At 36.7% G+C, this 17427-nt stretch overlaps 1 protein-coding gene across 3 annotated transcripts in view; it reads left to right on the top strand.

Moving 5' to 3' along the window:
- ATP2C1 (ATPase secretory pathway Ca2+ transporting 1) overlaps positions 1-17427 on the top strand; it is a 152524-nt gene that overhangs the window by 72708 nt on the left and 62389 nt on the right. For all 3 annotated transcript variants that reach the window (XM_065942785.1, XM_065942786.1, XM_065942787.1), the window contains 5 exons: positions 1106-1222; positions 4937-5026; positions 7719-7754; positions 11111-11172; positions 11524-11632. In XM_065942785.1, coding sequence (XP_065798857.1) covers positions 1106-1222; positions 4937-5026; positions 7719-7754; positions 11111-11172; positions 11524-11632 — 414 coding nt within the window. The remainder of the gene's footprint in view (positions 1-1105; positions 1223-4936; positions 5027-7718; positions 7755-11110; positions 11173-11523; positions 11633-17427) is intronic.

Raw genomic sequence — 17427 nt, 5'->3', positions numbered from 1 at the left:
AAAACTGTTAGTGCTATGTGAGGATTAGTTGGATTAGGAAAATAATCAATTTAATTATTAACATAAGTGGAGTTAGGAGTTTTATCCTTTTTTATGTTTTCTACTGTAAAAGCTAAATATAAGTTCAGAACTGGAAGTAAATTTTGCTTATGTAATTCAGTCTCTTCCTAGTTTTAAAAAGCACAATCTTATGAAACATGAGGAAAAGAATATTTTAAATTTTCTCTTCAGAATTCACATATTTTAATGATGGCATTAAAAGAATTGCTTACCTCCCCCCTTTTTTTGAGTTTTTTTTGGGTCGGGTTGTATTTATACTCTGTTTTAAAGCCACTTAACTCTAAATATATTTAGGTATCATAAGACTCTGTTATTGACCTCTATTATAAAGCTTTTATTCAGAGAAGCTACTTCAGAGATGCAAGTAATTTCATTCTTTAATGATGGTTTAAAATAACAAGTCATGAGAGGTAATGACTGAAGAATGTAGGTGGTGTTTGTAGGACTTAACTTCATTATTTTCAGTAATTTAGGAACCACAGATTTTCTCCTTGGAATAAATGTACAGTCTAAGAACAAAAGGTAATACCAGCCTCAGTTTTGATAGACTCAGAGAACAAGAAGGATGCATCATCTTTTGGAGAAACTAACAATGGGAACCAAGAAAGCTAGTTAAAATGTACTTAGAATTTGCTTTCTGTCCATTGTCACTGGTTTGTGTTATTCCTCTTTCAGCATAAAGATGATAATTTTTTGTTTATTAATCTAGTTGCTTACATTAATATTTTTTATTGAAGTATAATTTATGTAGAATACAACACACTCATTAAACGTACAATTTGTATTTTGGCAAATGTAGCCATCATCACAATTAAGATGTAGAAAATTTTCATCACTCTAAAAAGATTCCACATGTTTTTTTTTTGTAGCTGATTCTTCCGTTGCTCCTGGCCCCAGGCAATCACTGATATGCATTGTCCCCATAGATTAATTTTGACTGTCACAGAAGTTCCTATAAATATGACCATATGTATGTACTGTTTTGTGTTTTCTCCTTTGTTTTCTGCTAATGTTTTCAGTAACTTTTATATATAAAATCTCATAGGCTGATCTTCAGAATGGTCTAAACAAATGTGAAGTAAGTCATAGGAGAGCCTTCCATGGCTGGAATGAGTTTGATATCAGTGAAGATGAGCCACTATGGAAGAAGTATATTTCTCAGGTATATTTTTATTTTCTCATGCTGTGTAGTTTACATGTATTTTTGTTAATGCAGTTTTTTACTTTTGTGAAGTTATTTATGGAGAAAGGAAATAATATTAAAAAAATTTTTTTTTTTACCTAATTTGTTTCATTTGTTAGAGTTTACTATTAGGTTGGAATTTCTATATTTTTTAGAGTGTAAATCTTTAAGGGCTTATATCACATGGAAATGATAATATTAATAGTAGTTTCCTTTGCAAGTGTCTTACATGTATATTTTATTATAGAAATGCTAGTATATTTTAAAGTAATATGACTAGTTTAGAAAACTAGCAAAAGGTTATTTGAATCCAGACTGCCTGGTTACAAATTCCACCTTTCTTTAATAGCTTGTGTGTCCCTTGTTATCCTCTGAGTCTTAACTAGAAAATGGAGATAATAATCTTAGGAGATAGTAGCTATCAATAGAAAATAGCTATTTTTAATTATTAGGTTGGTGAAAAAGTAATTGCGGTTTCAGACAATGAATATTAAATCATTATAACTAGGCTCAAACACATCTTTATTAATCAAAATAGAAACTATTGCAATCAACACATTTTTTAAATGAGAAATAAGTTTGTTTATTCTTGTAACATAAAAATCTATGCTTTGGGATTTGACAAACTCTTGGAAAGCATTTTCTCCTTCTTGCTGGTTGTGGAAGCATTTGTCCTTCAAAAACTTGTTGAGATGCTTGAAGAAGTGGTGGTCAGTTGACGCGTGGTCAGGTGAACATGGTGGATGAGGCAAAATTTTGGCCTCAAAATTGAGGCCTCGGCAAAATTGAGGCTGAATTTATTCAACTTTTGAAGTGTTGATTGTGCACTGTGAGGTTGGGTTTTGTTGCACAGAAAAATTGGGCCCTTTCTTTTGACAGATGCTGGCTTTAGGCGTTGCAGTTTTTGGTGTGTCTCATGGATTTGCTGAGCATACTTCTCAGATCTAATGGTTTCGCCAGGATTCAGAAAGCTGTATGAATCATACCTTTGGCAGACCAACAAACAGTGACCGTGACCTTTTTTTGGTCTGAGTTTGGCTTTGGGAAGTGCTTTGGAGTTTTTTGTGGCTTCCCTGGTGGTTTCTTCTTGGTCCATCCACTGAGCTGATTGTTGCCAGTTGTCATAAAATCCGCTTTTTGTTACACATCACAATTGGATCAAGAAATGGTTTGTTTTCATTGCATAAAGAAGAGAAGATGACACTTCAAAATGATTATCTTTTGATTTGCTGTCAGCTCATGAGGCACCCACTTATGGAGTTTTTTCACCTTTCCTAGTTGCTTCAAATTCTGAATGACCATAGAATGGTCAGTGCTGAGTTCTTTGGCAATTTCTTGTGTAGGATCCACCTTCAGTGATTCTCTCAGTTGGTCGTTGTCAGTTCTGATGACCAGTCACTGCACTCCTCACCTTCAAGGCTCTTGTCTCTTTTGCAAAACTTCTTGATCCACCACTGCACTGTACATTCATTAGCAGTTCTTGGGTCAAATGCATCACTGATGTTGTGAGCTGTCTCCGCTGCTTTACATTTTGAACTCAAGAAAATTGCTCGAATTTGCTTTGTGTCTAACATCATTTCCCTAGTCTAAAATAAACAGCAAGTAATAAGTCATTAGCAAAAAACAAAGTGAGAAATGTGCATTAAAAGGATGCCTAACATAACCACATTTATTTAAGAATGTATTCCAATATCAAATGGCAAAGTTAAACGGTGCAAAACTGCAGTTACTTTTGCATCAACCTATTATATTTTATTACTATCTTAATCTTTTCAGAAAGATTTGCTGTAGGATTTTTCTTACCTTGATAGCAAGCATGTTAGTGAAAAGCTACTAAGCTCCTGTGGCCAATTTTTAGCTAGTAGAGTTAGTTTGTCAAAAAGATTCTTTTTAGTAAAGAAACTTTGTAATGCCTTCTAATCTTTAGATTCTTTTTTAAAAAGATCTATGTTTAACTTTTCTAAGGGGCCTTGCCTGTTAATGAACCAAAATTTACCATGTTGTTAAATGAATTTGTCTAAAGTAGAAAAACTGAAGTTTTAGGGATGAACTTTGTAGTCCATCTTGTTTTTAATGGAATATGTTTTATATGTATTTTTGTATTCTCAACCTTTACCCTCTTTCCACATCATCTAGAACTTCAGGAAGTTTATTCTGGATTTATAAATTATAGTGATTTGACTTATCACTGGATAATACGATTTAATGTTTTACTTTCTTGATCCTGTTTCAAAGCCGGAGTACTTGCATCATGGTATTGCTGTGAGAATGAAATGAAATAGTGCCTGTAATATAGTTAAGTAATAATTAGCATTAATTAGTAATGCTATTAATTATTGTTAAGCAGTAATTAGCATTAAATATCAGTTGTTAATCGTAAAGCTCTGAGAGACTCTTCACTCCTCTACAGAGAACAGCATCTTTGTTGTTCTACAGGCATTTGTCTAGAGCCTGCCGTCTATCAGACAGTGTCCGTAGTACCACGGCACAGCTTTTGTAGGGCCAAATAAAGTGATCGTGGACCTTGCTCTCAGAGTGTGATAATAGCAGCTAATGTTGGAGGGTTTTATAGTATACACAGTGCTTTAATATGCATTCTTGGTTAATCCTTACACAGTTTTTAGTACAAGGTAGTATTTTAGTAGATGAAGCACCTCTGGAGCTTAAAAAATTAAGGAATTGGATTCAAACACAGGTATTCTGACTCAGTTTGTGTGTGGTTTGTCGACCCTAAACCACATTGCAGTTGTAGTTTTATTTTGTTAGAGCAGTGATTTTCAATCGTCTGTGCTTTAGAGTCACTTGGGGGAATGCTTTAAAAATGCTAAAGCCTGGGTCCTGTGCCCAGAGATTCTGATTTGATTGCTCTGGTGTGAATGTGGACATTTGTTGGAAGTCCTTCAAAAGATTCTGATGTGAAGCAGAGTTGTAGACACTGTGCCAGGGAATGGAACCATAAAGGAAGTGGGAGGTGGTGGCATCTAATTTCAGAGTTAATGATATCCAGAGGCTGAGGCTATCCGCTGTGACGGATTCTTTGCAAAGTGACCTTGCAACTTTGACAGATATTGGCAGCGTTTCATCAGAGGAAGGCACTCCAGCAATGGAGCCCTGACGTTTAACTGGGATGTCCAACTGGAAGGATTTGGGGTTGTTCTGATGCTTGTTTGTTTTAAGAGCTTCCTGATTGAGTTGGTGCTGTGGTTTTTATTTCTTTAGATACTGTTGTCTCTGCTAGCTAGATGTCAGGGAAACCAGTGTTGGGAAAATCTTCAGCTTCTTCTGTGTCTCGGATCTTACTATATGTTCTTAGCTGCACTGGTGGGTGGGATCTGGTTGTTCCTATGGTGGGTGGGTCAACCACAGAATTGTAATCTATGCCCATTTACTTAAAATACAGGAATGATGAGAATGTTTGATATTCATAAGTTAGGTATTCTAACCAGTGCTTAAGATAAATCTTTAGCTTAAAAGTCGTTTTCCATTTATTCTAGCCCCAGTAGAAATTCAGAACAGCTTATTGATTAAATTAATAAGTACTAAAAATACATGTGTACTCTAAGAATTGGTCAATTCTTAGTTTTACATAATAAGGCCCTGATAGTTGTTTTCTTTTTTTAAGGCTTTTGTTGTGATGGTATACAACTATCATTCATGCAAAACTGTTGAATTGCTGTTTGTTTTCACTTTCAGTTTAAAAATCCTCTTATTATGCTGCTTCTGGCTTCTGCAGTCATCAGTGTTTTAATGCATCAGTTTGATGATGCTGTCAGTATCACTGTGGTAAGAAAAATATATGTATTTTTAAATTGTTAGTTAATTGTATAAATTAGGATTGGCTTTTATTTTAGAAATGAAGTCCCTTGGGTTGGGAAGATCTCATGGAGAAGGAAATGGCAACCCACTCCAGTATTCTTGCCTGGAAAATCCCATGGACGGAGAAGCCTGGTAGGCTACAGTCCATGGGGTTGCAAAGAGTCGGACACGACTGAGCGACTTCACTTTACTTACTGTTTTCTTCAGGGTTTTTTTTTTTTTTTTAGATTCTGGTTTTAGTTGCAGTGATCTTAAGTAATACTCAAGGTCTGTGACTGGCAACATTGGGAATTTTTTAACAACCTGATAATTTCACAGATGTGAAACATTTTATAATAATTTTCCAATTAATATTTAATTACTTTTACTTTCCAATTGAGAATATGTTTGACTAGTTGTGAACTGAAGCCTGACAGTTTTGAAATTAAAAATATTAACAATGCACTATATATTTACTATGTAAAATTTTATTCTCTCCAGCTAGGTTATTCTAGGTTTCATCTTTTTTTTTTGCCTCTGTTTCGTTGTAGCATAAAAATCTATAGTAAGTCTAAGCATTGATTAAAGCAAGTGTGTTATGCTTAACTGCACAGGAGAAGTGAACACAGAGCTTTGAAGTCTCCAGCGATTGCTTGTCGACTCCTGGGAGTCTATGTGATTCTTTTAGGGAGCATGTGAGGCCAAAACTACTTTCATAAAGCTAAAACATTATCTGTCTTTTTGCTATAGACATTTGCGTTAATGGAGCAAAAGTGATGTGGGTAAAACCATTAGCGCTTTGGTCTGAAATAAGATAGTGGCACCTGTCTAGTAAACTGTCTAGTACTTAACTGATTTCTTTTGCTGTTCCTCTTAATAATGTTTTTGATAAAACAGTAAAAATTAATTTTACTGAATCTTGATCCTTAAGTATATACCTTTTTACTGTTCTGTGTGATGAAATAGAAGTACTCATTGAGGTATGGTGATTGTCCCAAGGAAAGGTTGTGTGCTGAAGTGAACTAGCCTTTTACTCCAAAGAATGGCTGATATACAAACTATGGTTATTAAGACTTGAATAATTGGCATACTTTTTTTTGAAAGTGAGTGAAATAACCTTGCACTACAAGAGAAACAACTGACAGAATTTGTTTCCAATGGTAAAATTCAAGCTTTCAGTAGTAACTGCTGCTGCTGCTAAGTCACGTTAGTCGTGTCCGACTCTGTGTGACCCCATAGACGGCAGCCCACTAGGCTCCCATTCCTGGGATTCTCCAGGCAAGAACACTGGAGTGGGTTGCCAGTTCCTTCTCCAGTGCATGAAAGTGAAAAGTGAAAGTGAAGTCGCTCAGTCCTGTCTGACTCTTAGTGACCCCATGGACTGTAGCCCACCAGGCTCCTCCATCCATGGGATTCTCCAGGCAAGTATACTGGAGTGGGTTGCCATTTCCTTTTCCAGGGGACCTTCCCGACCCAGGGATCGAACCCAGGTCTCCCACATTGCAGACAGACATTTTAACCTCTGAGCTGCCAGGGAAGCTGGATAGCTCCCTTATTTTAAGACCTTATTCTATTGAGGTCAGTAGTGATTTCAGTGAATGTGATTTTTTTTTTTTTTACCAATTATAAAATGTGTCAACACTTGGAAGATTTGAATAACCCAGTGAATCAACCTTTTCTAAATGACCTGTGCATGATGATACAAAATATTCATTCACAATAGTAAGGAGACTGATTTTAATATAACAGACTGTGAAAAGTTCACTGATCTAGTTTTATATTCTACATTGCAGATTGCTTTTAATGTTACTAGCAGTTGTCTAATTTTGGTGTGGTAGCTAAGAATAAAAACCACAATTATTTGAAAAGGCTTTTAAAATAAACTCCTCCCTTTTCCAACAGTATCTGTATGAGGTTGAATTTTTTTCATATACGTCAGCCAAATTAACATATGTCAATAAATTGAATGCAGAAGCAGACAGGAGAATGGAAAAACCCAAATGAATTTTTTGGCCAATGCAGTATTAAAGCGGACACCAAAGATAGAAAAATGGAAAACACTGCCACTTTTTTCACAATTTTGGGGAGGGATATATTTTTCATAGGGCTTCCCTGGTGGCTCAGTGGTAAGGAATCCACCTGCCAACCAAGGAGACATGAGTTTGATCCTGGAGTTGGGAAGGTCCTCTGGAGAAGGAAATGGTAACCCATTCTAGTATTCTTGCTGGGAAGTTCCATGGATAGAGGAGCCTGGTTGGCTACAGTCTATGGGGTTGCAAAAGAGTTTTAAATAAAAAATATTGTATGTGTTAACATGTAATGGGCTTACGTTTTTTAGATGAAAATAGAAGTTAAAACCCAGTATTTAAAGACATATTTAATATGGTAAATATCAGTAGCTTATTAGTCACATAAACAAAAGCTGGTCCTCTGTTTGTAAAGGGATCCTGAGATCAAAGAGTTTAAGAAACCATCCTGGGGAGGCAGACTCCTGTCAGCTGTGGGTTTCTCCACTCCTAGGCCTCAAGGCAAAATTGTGATTCCTTCCCTGGCTGTCCTGTGCTCCGTGTCTGGTGTCCTGGGGCTGCAGATAGAGTCAGAAGAATAAAATACGATTTAATAATTATTTCAGAAGTTGCAGTGTCTGATTTTAAAAAAGTTGTTTCTTTGTTTTGTTTAGGCAATACTTATCGTTGTTACGGTCGCCTTTGTTCAGGTGAGTAAGTCTATTTTGATAACATTATAAAATAATAGTTAATTGCTTCAAAAAATCAAGTTGGTTTATGTTAAAATGTGTAATTATTGGGGGATGTGTATGTTTGTCAGAATAATTTGCTCTTTGTTTTTGAAATAATTTCAGAAACAATATCTCTTCAAGGAAGTTTGTGGAACCAACATGACTGCTTTGATTTAGGCAGTGGCATGAAGAAAATCTAGTTTTCTATTTGATGGTGTTTCTATTTAAAGTTAACTGAAGCAGATGGAAACAAAAAGTACAGAAATAGAAATAAAATCCAGCAATAGACTTTTAACTTTTTTCCAGTTAAAAAATTGGGTCAGGGTTCAGACTCCTCGTTCATCCATGGAAGGGATGTTCTGATCTGGATCGAACTCCCCCGTTGAGCACAGGCACTGAGACAGTAAAGAAAATATATGAAAAGGAACCCTGTTTAAAAAAATTAATGTGAATAATGTACAGATAATGTCTGAATTTCTGTTGACTAGTGTAGACATAAATAAAATGTGGGCTTAGTTTTATGTTTCTTTAAATATTTGATAACTTCTGCAGGTTTTAGAACAATGTTGGCAGGTGTCATTTGATGGTTAAAAATTTGAAGCATCGTTAATAAGACTAGGAGAATTATTCTAGTTTAAGGAAAACTGTAATATGTCATTTGAAGTTCATGTTTATAATCGAAAGAGCATTTTTTAAGTGACTGGTTATTTTCACATCTGTGATATATTCCTTGGATATTTCCTGTCATCAGCCAGGTGTCCTGTGATAATCTCTAATTTAGTAATTTGTTTTGTAGACACCCAGTGTAGAAAAGCCGTTGGAATCAGATTATCTGCAACAACTTTGTGAGTTGCATCAGTACACCATCAGGGATCCTGTATCTAGGAAATGCTCTTTTATGTTTTAACATAAAAATTACCTTAATGCAGGTTGAGGGCTAGTTTAGCAGAAGTCATTCCAGGCTGGATCTCATTCATGGTCATTTGCATGGTATGACCGACCCATTGGACCAGTAACTGGAACGCTTTTGCATCACTAGTAGTGCTACAGATGTGTGGAGTGGCTTGCTTCCTAAGAATTCTTACGGAATTATCATTTTGTATGGAAGACCTTATAGGCTTACCTGGTGACTCACTGGTAGAGAATATGCCTGCCAATGCAGGAGGTGCGGGGCTTGATCTCTGGGTCAGGAAGATCCCCTGGAGAAGGAAATGACAACCCACTCCAGTAGTCTTGCCTGAGAAATCCCATGGAGGAGCCTGGTGGGCTGCAGTCCATGGGATTGCAGAAGAGTTGGGCATGACTTAGTGACTAAACAACAACAACATCGAAGACCTTAGTAGCTTGGTAAATAACTCCTACCCTCAAAAAAATTCCACAAAATGACAATTTTAACAGTGTATGGACTTTTACAAAAGAATGATGTTACACACCTTAAATCTTAATGGCTGAAACCAACTGCTAAATATCTTTATGATAGGTCCGTTTGAAGGAAAGCACAAGAACAAATTGAAACATTTATGAAAAGCCCAGTTTCAGATTGGTAGTTCTGATTTTTTTATACAGATGTGAGCCTTTTCCTCAAATGTGCTAATGACACAACAAAATATTCTACAAATGACAATTAAAAATACTCTCTACAAGGGTCTTATTTACTCTGTTGAACTTACATTAATGCTTTATCAGAAAACTGTCAGAAATCTTTCAGAAAGTCTTCATTTTTTAGTATTATTTATATTTGTGTTTTTACCTATATTTTAGAAGAGTGCTTTTTATAGTCTTTTTATGTTTATATCTGACCCCACTATCCTTTCTAATCTCTATTTCCCATCCCTGTTATATACCTCCGTGCAGCCTTAAAAATAGCTAATTGTTCTGTATAGTTACATATTGATGTTGCCTTTACAATAAATTTAAAATTTAACTTTTAGGTGTTCATTTGAGATGGCTGTCAAGTTTTTGGTGGTATGTTGAAGGATCATTTTGATATAGAGGTATCTTTGTAGTTGTAGGGAATAAAAGCTAAGAAGTTTAAAGAGGGAGGTAAAGATTGGGCAGCTTTTATGTCTTACATGACTAGGATCTAGGACTGGTGAGTATTTTCTAGCCTTTTACGGATTTTTTTGGAAAACTTTTAAATTCCTTAATATCCTTGGTATAGTTAGGGGAGGGGTGTCTATAATTTTTTTTTTAATTGAGGTATAGTAAGCATACCATATTGTTAGTTTCAGGTGCCCTACATAGTGATTTGATATTTGTATGCCTTATGAAGTGATCATCATGATAAGTCTAGTAACCATCTATCCACATACAAAATTTTTATAATGTTCCTTATGCTGTATATTGCACTGGGTGTCTTGTGATTTTTATATTTATACAGATTTACCTTACTGTCACATTTGTTCCTCTTGCCTTAGTAGTAAAGACAGATTTATTTCTAAGTTATTCTTATATAGCTTTGCATTTTCTACTTGAAAATGTTTGTGATGGATGTGCAGTTTTGATTAGTGCTAGCGTTGCAGTCATTTCAGAACTCCCCTCACCCCAACTTTACTTCCATTACTCTCCCTACTCCTTCTCCTCCCTTTTTAACCTTAGATCAAAAGGTTGGTGTACTTAGTGCAGAATGAGACAGAAATAGCAGTGATGTTGCATGAAGTGAAACAGTCTATGGAAGTTGGACTAAATATTGTGGTGAAGGATGTCTCTGACTCTAGCTGTGATTATATGGATGGAGGAAGACTGAACCTCACTCCTGAGAATTTCCCCTTTGGGTGATTCAGAGTCATGGGGAACATGTTTCTTGGAGTAGGGCAGCCATATCTCACTCCTTGTTCAATTCATGTTTCTCCCACACAGACTTATTTCACAAACCTTTACAGTTGCCATGGGCGTGAATCTTCAGTGCCAGTGTTATTTGCATTTAATTGTCTGACTTCCTTGGTCATTAAACACTGGAAGTAAAATTATCTTAATTATGAGGCTCAGTAATCTTAACTTTTAATGACTTTTTTATATACTCTTTGGTTACACTAATATTAGTTTTCTTCACTTTCTTATCAGTAACTTGACCTTAGGTTTGTACACTGAATATTGAAATATAGAATTGAGAATATTTAATTATAAAAGATTGTTTGGTCACTGTAATTTAACATTATTTAATAAAGGGCAAACTTTTTTGCATGGGAGTATAAGTAAAGAAAAAGATAAAAATTTGGGGAAATGTTAATGGTTTAGGTAAATGTTTAAGTCTAACATAGCATGTGTTCTTAAGAATGTGCTTATTGCATTTCTTTATAAATATTTTTTCCTAATATTCTTTTTTTTTTAAATAGGAATATCGTTCAGAAAAATCTCTTGAAGAACTAAATAAACTTATGCCACCAGAATGCCATTGGTATGATCCTTGTTTCTGATAACAGATTTCTACTCTTAAAAGTAGAAATTAAATGTGACTAATACAGTATACCTTGTGGCCCAAGATTTGTCTGAACATAAGGTAGAAACCATTAATCTGACGTGAAAAATTCATGCTCTATTCATTATAGCAAGTTGTACTATTAAAACTTTTGTTACTTCTAATTTTATTGAGATTATTGAGACATGGATTTATTCAGCAGATACCTTTTGTATGTGACTGTGATAATGCAATATATTTTTCCCAGGCAAGCCCCCTGGAAGGAATTTCTTAAAGTAAGTGGTCTTGCTTGCTTTCTTCAGATGTGGCTCTTTCTGTTTTATGTTACAGCGTGCGTGAAGGAAAATTGGAGCATACACTTGCACGAGACTTAGTTCCAGGTGATACAGTTTGCCTTTCAGTTGGTGACAGGGTTCCTGCTGACTTGCGCTTGTTTGAGGTGAGTTTGATGTCTTAGTCTGTTTGAGCAGCTCTAACTACCATAGAGATAAATTTACTTCTTACAGTCTGGCAGCTGGAAGTCCAAGATCAAGGGGACCAGCACGGTTGCATCCTGGTGAAGACCCTCTTGTCATTGCTGGTGCCTTCTTGCTGTGTCCTCATATGGTGGAAGGGGCTAAAAAATATATCCAGACAAACCTATAATTCAAAAAGATACATGCACCCCTGTGTTCATAGCAGCACTGTTCACAATAGTCAAGACATGGAATCAACCTAAATGTCCACTGATAGGAATGGATAAAGAAGATACTTGTTTACAATGAAGGTACATATATACAATAAAATACTACTCAGCCATGAAAAAGAATGAAATAATGCCGTTTGCAGCAAAAAGAAAGACAGATAACCCCATGTGATATTGCTTATATGTGGAATCTAAAATATGACACAAATGAACCTATCTTTGAAATAAACAGACTCAAACATAGAAAGCAGACTTGTATTTGCCAAGGGGATGGGGATTAGGGAAGGGATGGAACAGGAGGTTGGGGTTAGCAGATGTAAACTATGATGTATAGAATGGGTAAACAGCAAGGTCCTACTGTATAGCACAGGGAACTATGTTCAGTATCCTGTGATAGATCATAATGGAAAAGAATATGAAGAACAACAGAATGTGTAACTGAATCACTGTTGTATAGCAGAAATGAAAACAACATTAAAATCAGCTGTGTTCACTCATTAAGTCGTGTCTGACTTTTTGTGACGCTATGGACTTCAGCATCCCAGGCTTCTCTGTCCTACAGTGTCTCCTAGAGTTTGCTCAGACTCATGTCCATTGAATTGGTGATGCCATCCAACCATCTCATTCTCTGTTTCCTCCTTCACCTCTTGCCCCAGTCATTCCCAGCATCAGTGTTTTTCAAAAGTATTGGAGCTTCAGCTTCAGCATCAGTCCTTCTAATGAATATTCAGGGTTGATTTCCTTTAGGATTGACTGGTTTAATCTTAACTGTTCTTTGAAATCTACTATAATTTGAAATCAACTGTACTTAAATTTTAATTTTTAAGTAGTAGTTGAAAAGAGGCACCCTGGCCAGTTAATTGGTGGCTGCGAAAGGATTGGGCTTCCCTGGTTGCTCAGATGGTAAAGAAATTGCCTGTAATGCAGGAGGTTTGGGTTTGATCCCTCAGTAGAGAATATCCCCTGGAGAAGGGAATGGCTACCCACTCCAGTATTCTTACCTGAAGAATTCCATGGACAGAGGAACCTGACAGTCTATAGTCCATAGGGTCACAAAGAGTCAAGACAGAACTGAACAACTAACACTTTCGAGGGATTGGTCAGACAGTGACTTTAGATAAAGCAATCTTACAGACTGCATGTACTTGTATAGTAGTACATTTTGCCTTTTTGGAAGCATAAAATATTTTCCATAATCTTCTAGGTAAAGTCTGTATCAGTATTTGAATAAGGAATTCTTTGTAAGAGAAAACAGTGTGAGAGAGGAAAAGCAGATTGAACTTTTGAAAGTATTTTACCTCTTAGCTGAAAATTTCTAACTAAACTCAAAACGTTGACTGAAATATACCAAGGCTTTTCTTTACTTGGAGTTCTGAGAGGTTAATTCTGTTGACACTTTCTTTCGTGACTCATGTGCCACATATCATTCTTTGAAACTGTCTTCACAGTCTACGCATGGGGTACAGTTGCTACTTCTTTTTTTCCCCAAACTGAATTTTTGATAGGATGTTTTTCTAAATGTATCAGACTTCTGTTAGACAACTACCACTTTTGTGGCTTAGATCCAGGAAGCCATTTTCATGACACTAGATCAGACCTTTCAAATCTGCACAGAAAGGCTATTTCCACTAGGAGTCAAGGGCGACTTGGGCCAGGCTTGGAAGTCTAAATGTAGAACCAGCCATTTGGCATTGCGTAGAGACCCTTTTTACTTCAGGAATCCACGCACTTTGTAATAGGACAATAGTTTGGCTCACTGAGTAGATTCTGGTGTCTTTAGGGTTGTTCCTTAGTACCCAGGGCGAGTAAAATCCAAAGACAATGAGCGTGATTGAATAAGCACAGACCTCCCTTGGCTACTTCAGTCAGAAGTAGTCTCTGACTGAAACCCCAGTTACACATTATGTCCCTTTCTGTAAGGCTCATGTTCTTGCCCGCTCTCTTGTTAGTAACCACTAGCAAACAGCTTTCTCTTTGTTGGGTAACTCCATCAGTGGAGCTATCTTTCTGTGTCAGAGCGTTCTGACTTCCTGAGTTACTAAGTAAATTCCCCATTTACCAGTGGATAACTTGATATTCTGGCAAAACAGATTCTACTTTGGTTTGCTCTTCTCTTTCAAAGAGAATTTTTTCTAACATTTGCTAGCATATTTTGGTAAAATGTTGTCCCTCTCTTCAGAAATCAGTCTGTGTTATGAAGTCATTTTTTAGCCATTCAACAAACAGTTGGGTACTGTGTATAGACTGCTATCCCAGGTTTCAAAGCCAGGAAATGCAGAAGACAGTTTTGTGCCCTTTCTACTGGGAGACACCAGCTTGCAAGCAAAGTAATTAAAAGAATAACATGTGTCTTCTTATGTAATGAATTAACTGTGTGAACTTTCAGGGCTGTTTACTTTCTGTAACATAGAGTGGCCCTAGGGTAGTGCATCCTAACTTTTAATATGCACAGGACTCATCTGGGTTCTGTTTTGGCAGATCTGAGGTGGGGCATTTATAACTAGCTCTTCTGTTCTGTTCTGTTCAGTCACTCAGTCGTGTCTGACTCTTTGCGACCCCATGAATTGCAGCACGCCAGGCCTTCCTGTCCATCACCAACTCCCGGAGTTTACTTAGACTCATGTCCATCGAGTCGGTGATGCCATCCAGCCATCTCATCCTCTGTCGTCCCCTTCTCCTCCTGCCCCCAATCCCTCCCAGCATCAGGGTCTTTTCCAGTGAGTCAGCTCTTCACATGAGGTGGCCAGAGTATTAGAGTTTCAGCTTCAGCATCAGTCCTTCCAATGAACACCCAGGACTGATCTCCTTTAGGAGGGACTGGTTGGAACTCCTTGCAGTCCAAGGGACCCTCAAGAGTCTTCTGCAACACCACAGTTCAAAAGCATCAATTTTTCGGCACTCAACTTTCTTCACAATCCAACTCTCACATCCATACATGATCACTGGAAAAACCATAGTCTTGACTAGACGGGCCTTTGTTGACAAAGTAATGTCTCTGCTTTTTAATATGCTGTCTAGGTTGGTCATAACTTTTCCTTCCAAGGAGTAAGTGTCTTTTAATTTCATGGCTGCTATCACCATCTGCAGTGATTTTGGAGCCCAGAAAAACAAAGTCTGACACTGTTTCCACTGTTTTCTGTGCCAAAAGTACTGGTACATCCACCACATGTAAAAATATGTTTTTTTAAAAGACAGCTTTATTGAGATATATAGTTCACATACCAAACAATTAACAGATTTGAAATGTACAATTCAGTAATTTTCAGAGTTGTACAGACATTACCACAAAGTGTATAATATTCTCATCCCTTCCAAAAGAAAACCATTACCTTTAGCCTTCACCAACTTTGTCTCCTTGCCCCAGAGCCTGGTAGCTACCAATCTGCTTGTTCTGTTTGAATAAATGTGCCTGTTATGGACATTTCATATAAATGGAATTGTACACTGTGTAGTCTTTTGTGTCTTGCCTCTTTCAATTAACATAATGTTTTCATGGTTCAGTATGTGTTGTAGCATGTATCAGTATATCACTGCTTTTTATTGTCAAATAATAGTATTCTATTGTATGACTGTATTACACTATTGTAAATCTATTTACATTTAAAGAATTACTGGCAGAGAAAGACTTTTTTGTGCCATTTTGCTATATGTGTTTTATTTTTTATGTTTCTGATTTCCTCCAGTCTCCCCTTTTTAAAATGCTTGATTCACTTAAAAATTTTTTATTTATTTAGCTGCATCAGGTCTTAGTTGCATTACAGCATGGGGGCTTCTCTCTAGTTGTGGCATGTCAGCTCCAGAGCATGTAGGCTCAGTAGTTGCTGTGGGCCACTTACTAGTTGCAGTGTGTGGACTTAGTTGCTCTGTGGCATGTGGGATCTTAGTTCCCTTACCAGAGATTGAACCCCTGCCCCTTGCATGGGATGGCAGATTCTTTACCACTGGACCACCAGGAAAGTCCCGGATTCACTGATTGATTTCATTCATTCATTTATTTTACTTAAACACATAGCATTCTTTATTGTAAATTTCAAATAGCAAATTAGTTTTCATTGATTTTTTGGGGGATGTTAAAATTTGTATATAATGTTTTTTAAGTTTCAGCTGTGTATCATTATAATTTGAGATCTGTATATACTACAAAATGATCACCACAAAATGTCTAGTTAACATCCATTACCATACAGTTGACCCCTTCATCCCTTTTGCCCACTCTCAAACCTCCTTTCCTTCTGGTGACCACCAGTCTGTTCTCTGTAAGTTTGTATTTATTTATTTATTGTGTGTGTGTGTGTGTTAGATTTCGTATATGAGTGAAATCATACGCTATTTGTCTATCTCTGTCTTATTTCACTTAACATAATACTCAGAGATGATATGCATTGTTGCAAATGACAAATTTCATTTATTTTTATGGCTGAGTAGTATTCCATTGTGTGTGTTTATGTATGTATATGATCATCTTTATCCACTTATCTATCAGTGGATGCTTAATTTTGTTTCCATATCTTGGCTATTGTAAATAGTGATGTAAGGAACACACATGGGTGCATATATCTTTTCAAATTAATGTCTTCTGTATTCTTTGGATAAATACCAAATATGGAATAGTTGAGTTATGTGGTAATTCTGTTCTGAGTTTTTGAGAAATCTTCATACTCTCTTCCATAGTGCCTGCACCAGTTTACATTCCCACCAATAGTGTATGAGGTTTCCTTTTTCTTCCAAATCCTTGTCAAGGCCTGTTATTTCTTGTCCTTTTGATAATAGGCATTCTTATAGGTGTGAGTTGATATCTCATTGAGGTTTTGATTTGCATCTCCCTAACAATTATTGAAAAAGCTGGCTTGAAACTCAGCTTTAAAAAAACTAAGATCATGGCATCCAGTTCATCAATTCATGGCAAACAGAAGGGGGAAAAGTGAAAACAGTGACAGATTTTATTTCCTTGGGCTCCAGAATCACTGCGGACAGTGACCACAACCATAAAATTAAAAGATGCTTGTTCCTTGAAAGGAAAGCTATGACAAACCTAGACAGCTTACTAAAAAGTAGAGAACTCACTTTGCTGATGAAGGTCCATATAGTCAAAGCTGTGATTTTTTTTTAGTAGTCATGTACGGATATGAGAGTTGGACCATAAAGAAGGCTGAGCACTGAAGAATTGATGCCTTTGAATTGTGGTTTTGGACAAAACTCTTGAGAGTCCCTTCGACTGCAAGATCATCAAACCAGTCAATCTTAAAGGAAATCAGCTCTTAATATTCATTGGAAGGACTGAAGCTGAAACTCTTAATACTTTGGCCATCTGATGCAAAGAGTCAACTTATTGAAAAAATACCCTGATACTGGGAAAGATTGAAGGCAAACGGAGAAGAGGGTGCCAGAGGATGAGATGGTTAGATAGCATCACCGACTGTGGCCAAGAGTTTGAGCAAACTGGGAGAGTAAAGGACAGGGAAGCCTGGTGTGCTGCAGTTCATGGGTTGCAGAGTCAGACTGGACTTAGCGACTGAACCACAGCAGCAGTTAGTGATGCCTTTCTTTTC

Source organism: Muntiacus reevesi, chromosome 8 (genome assembly GCF_963930625.1).
Source record: "Muntiacus reevesi chromosome 8, mMunRee1.1, whole genome shotgun sequence".
Classification (NCBI taxonomy): domain Eukaryota; kingdom Metazoa; phylum Chordata; class Mammalia; order Artiodactyla; family Cervidae; genus Muntiacus; species Muntiacus reevesi.
Note: the sequence above shows the minus strand (reverse complement) of the source record. Positions and strands in the feature narration are given on the sequence as shown.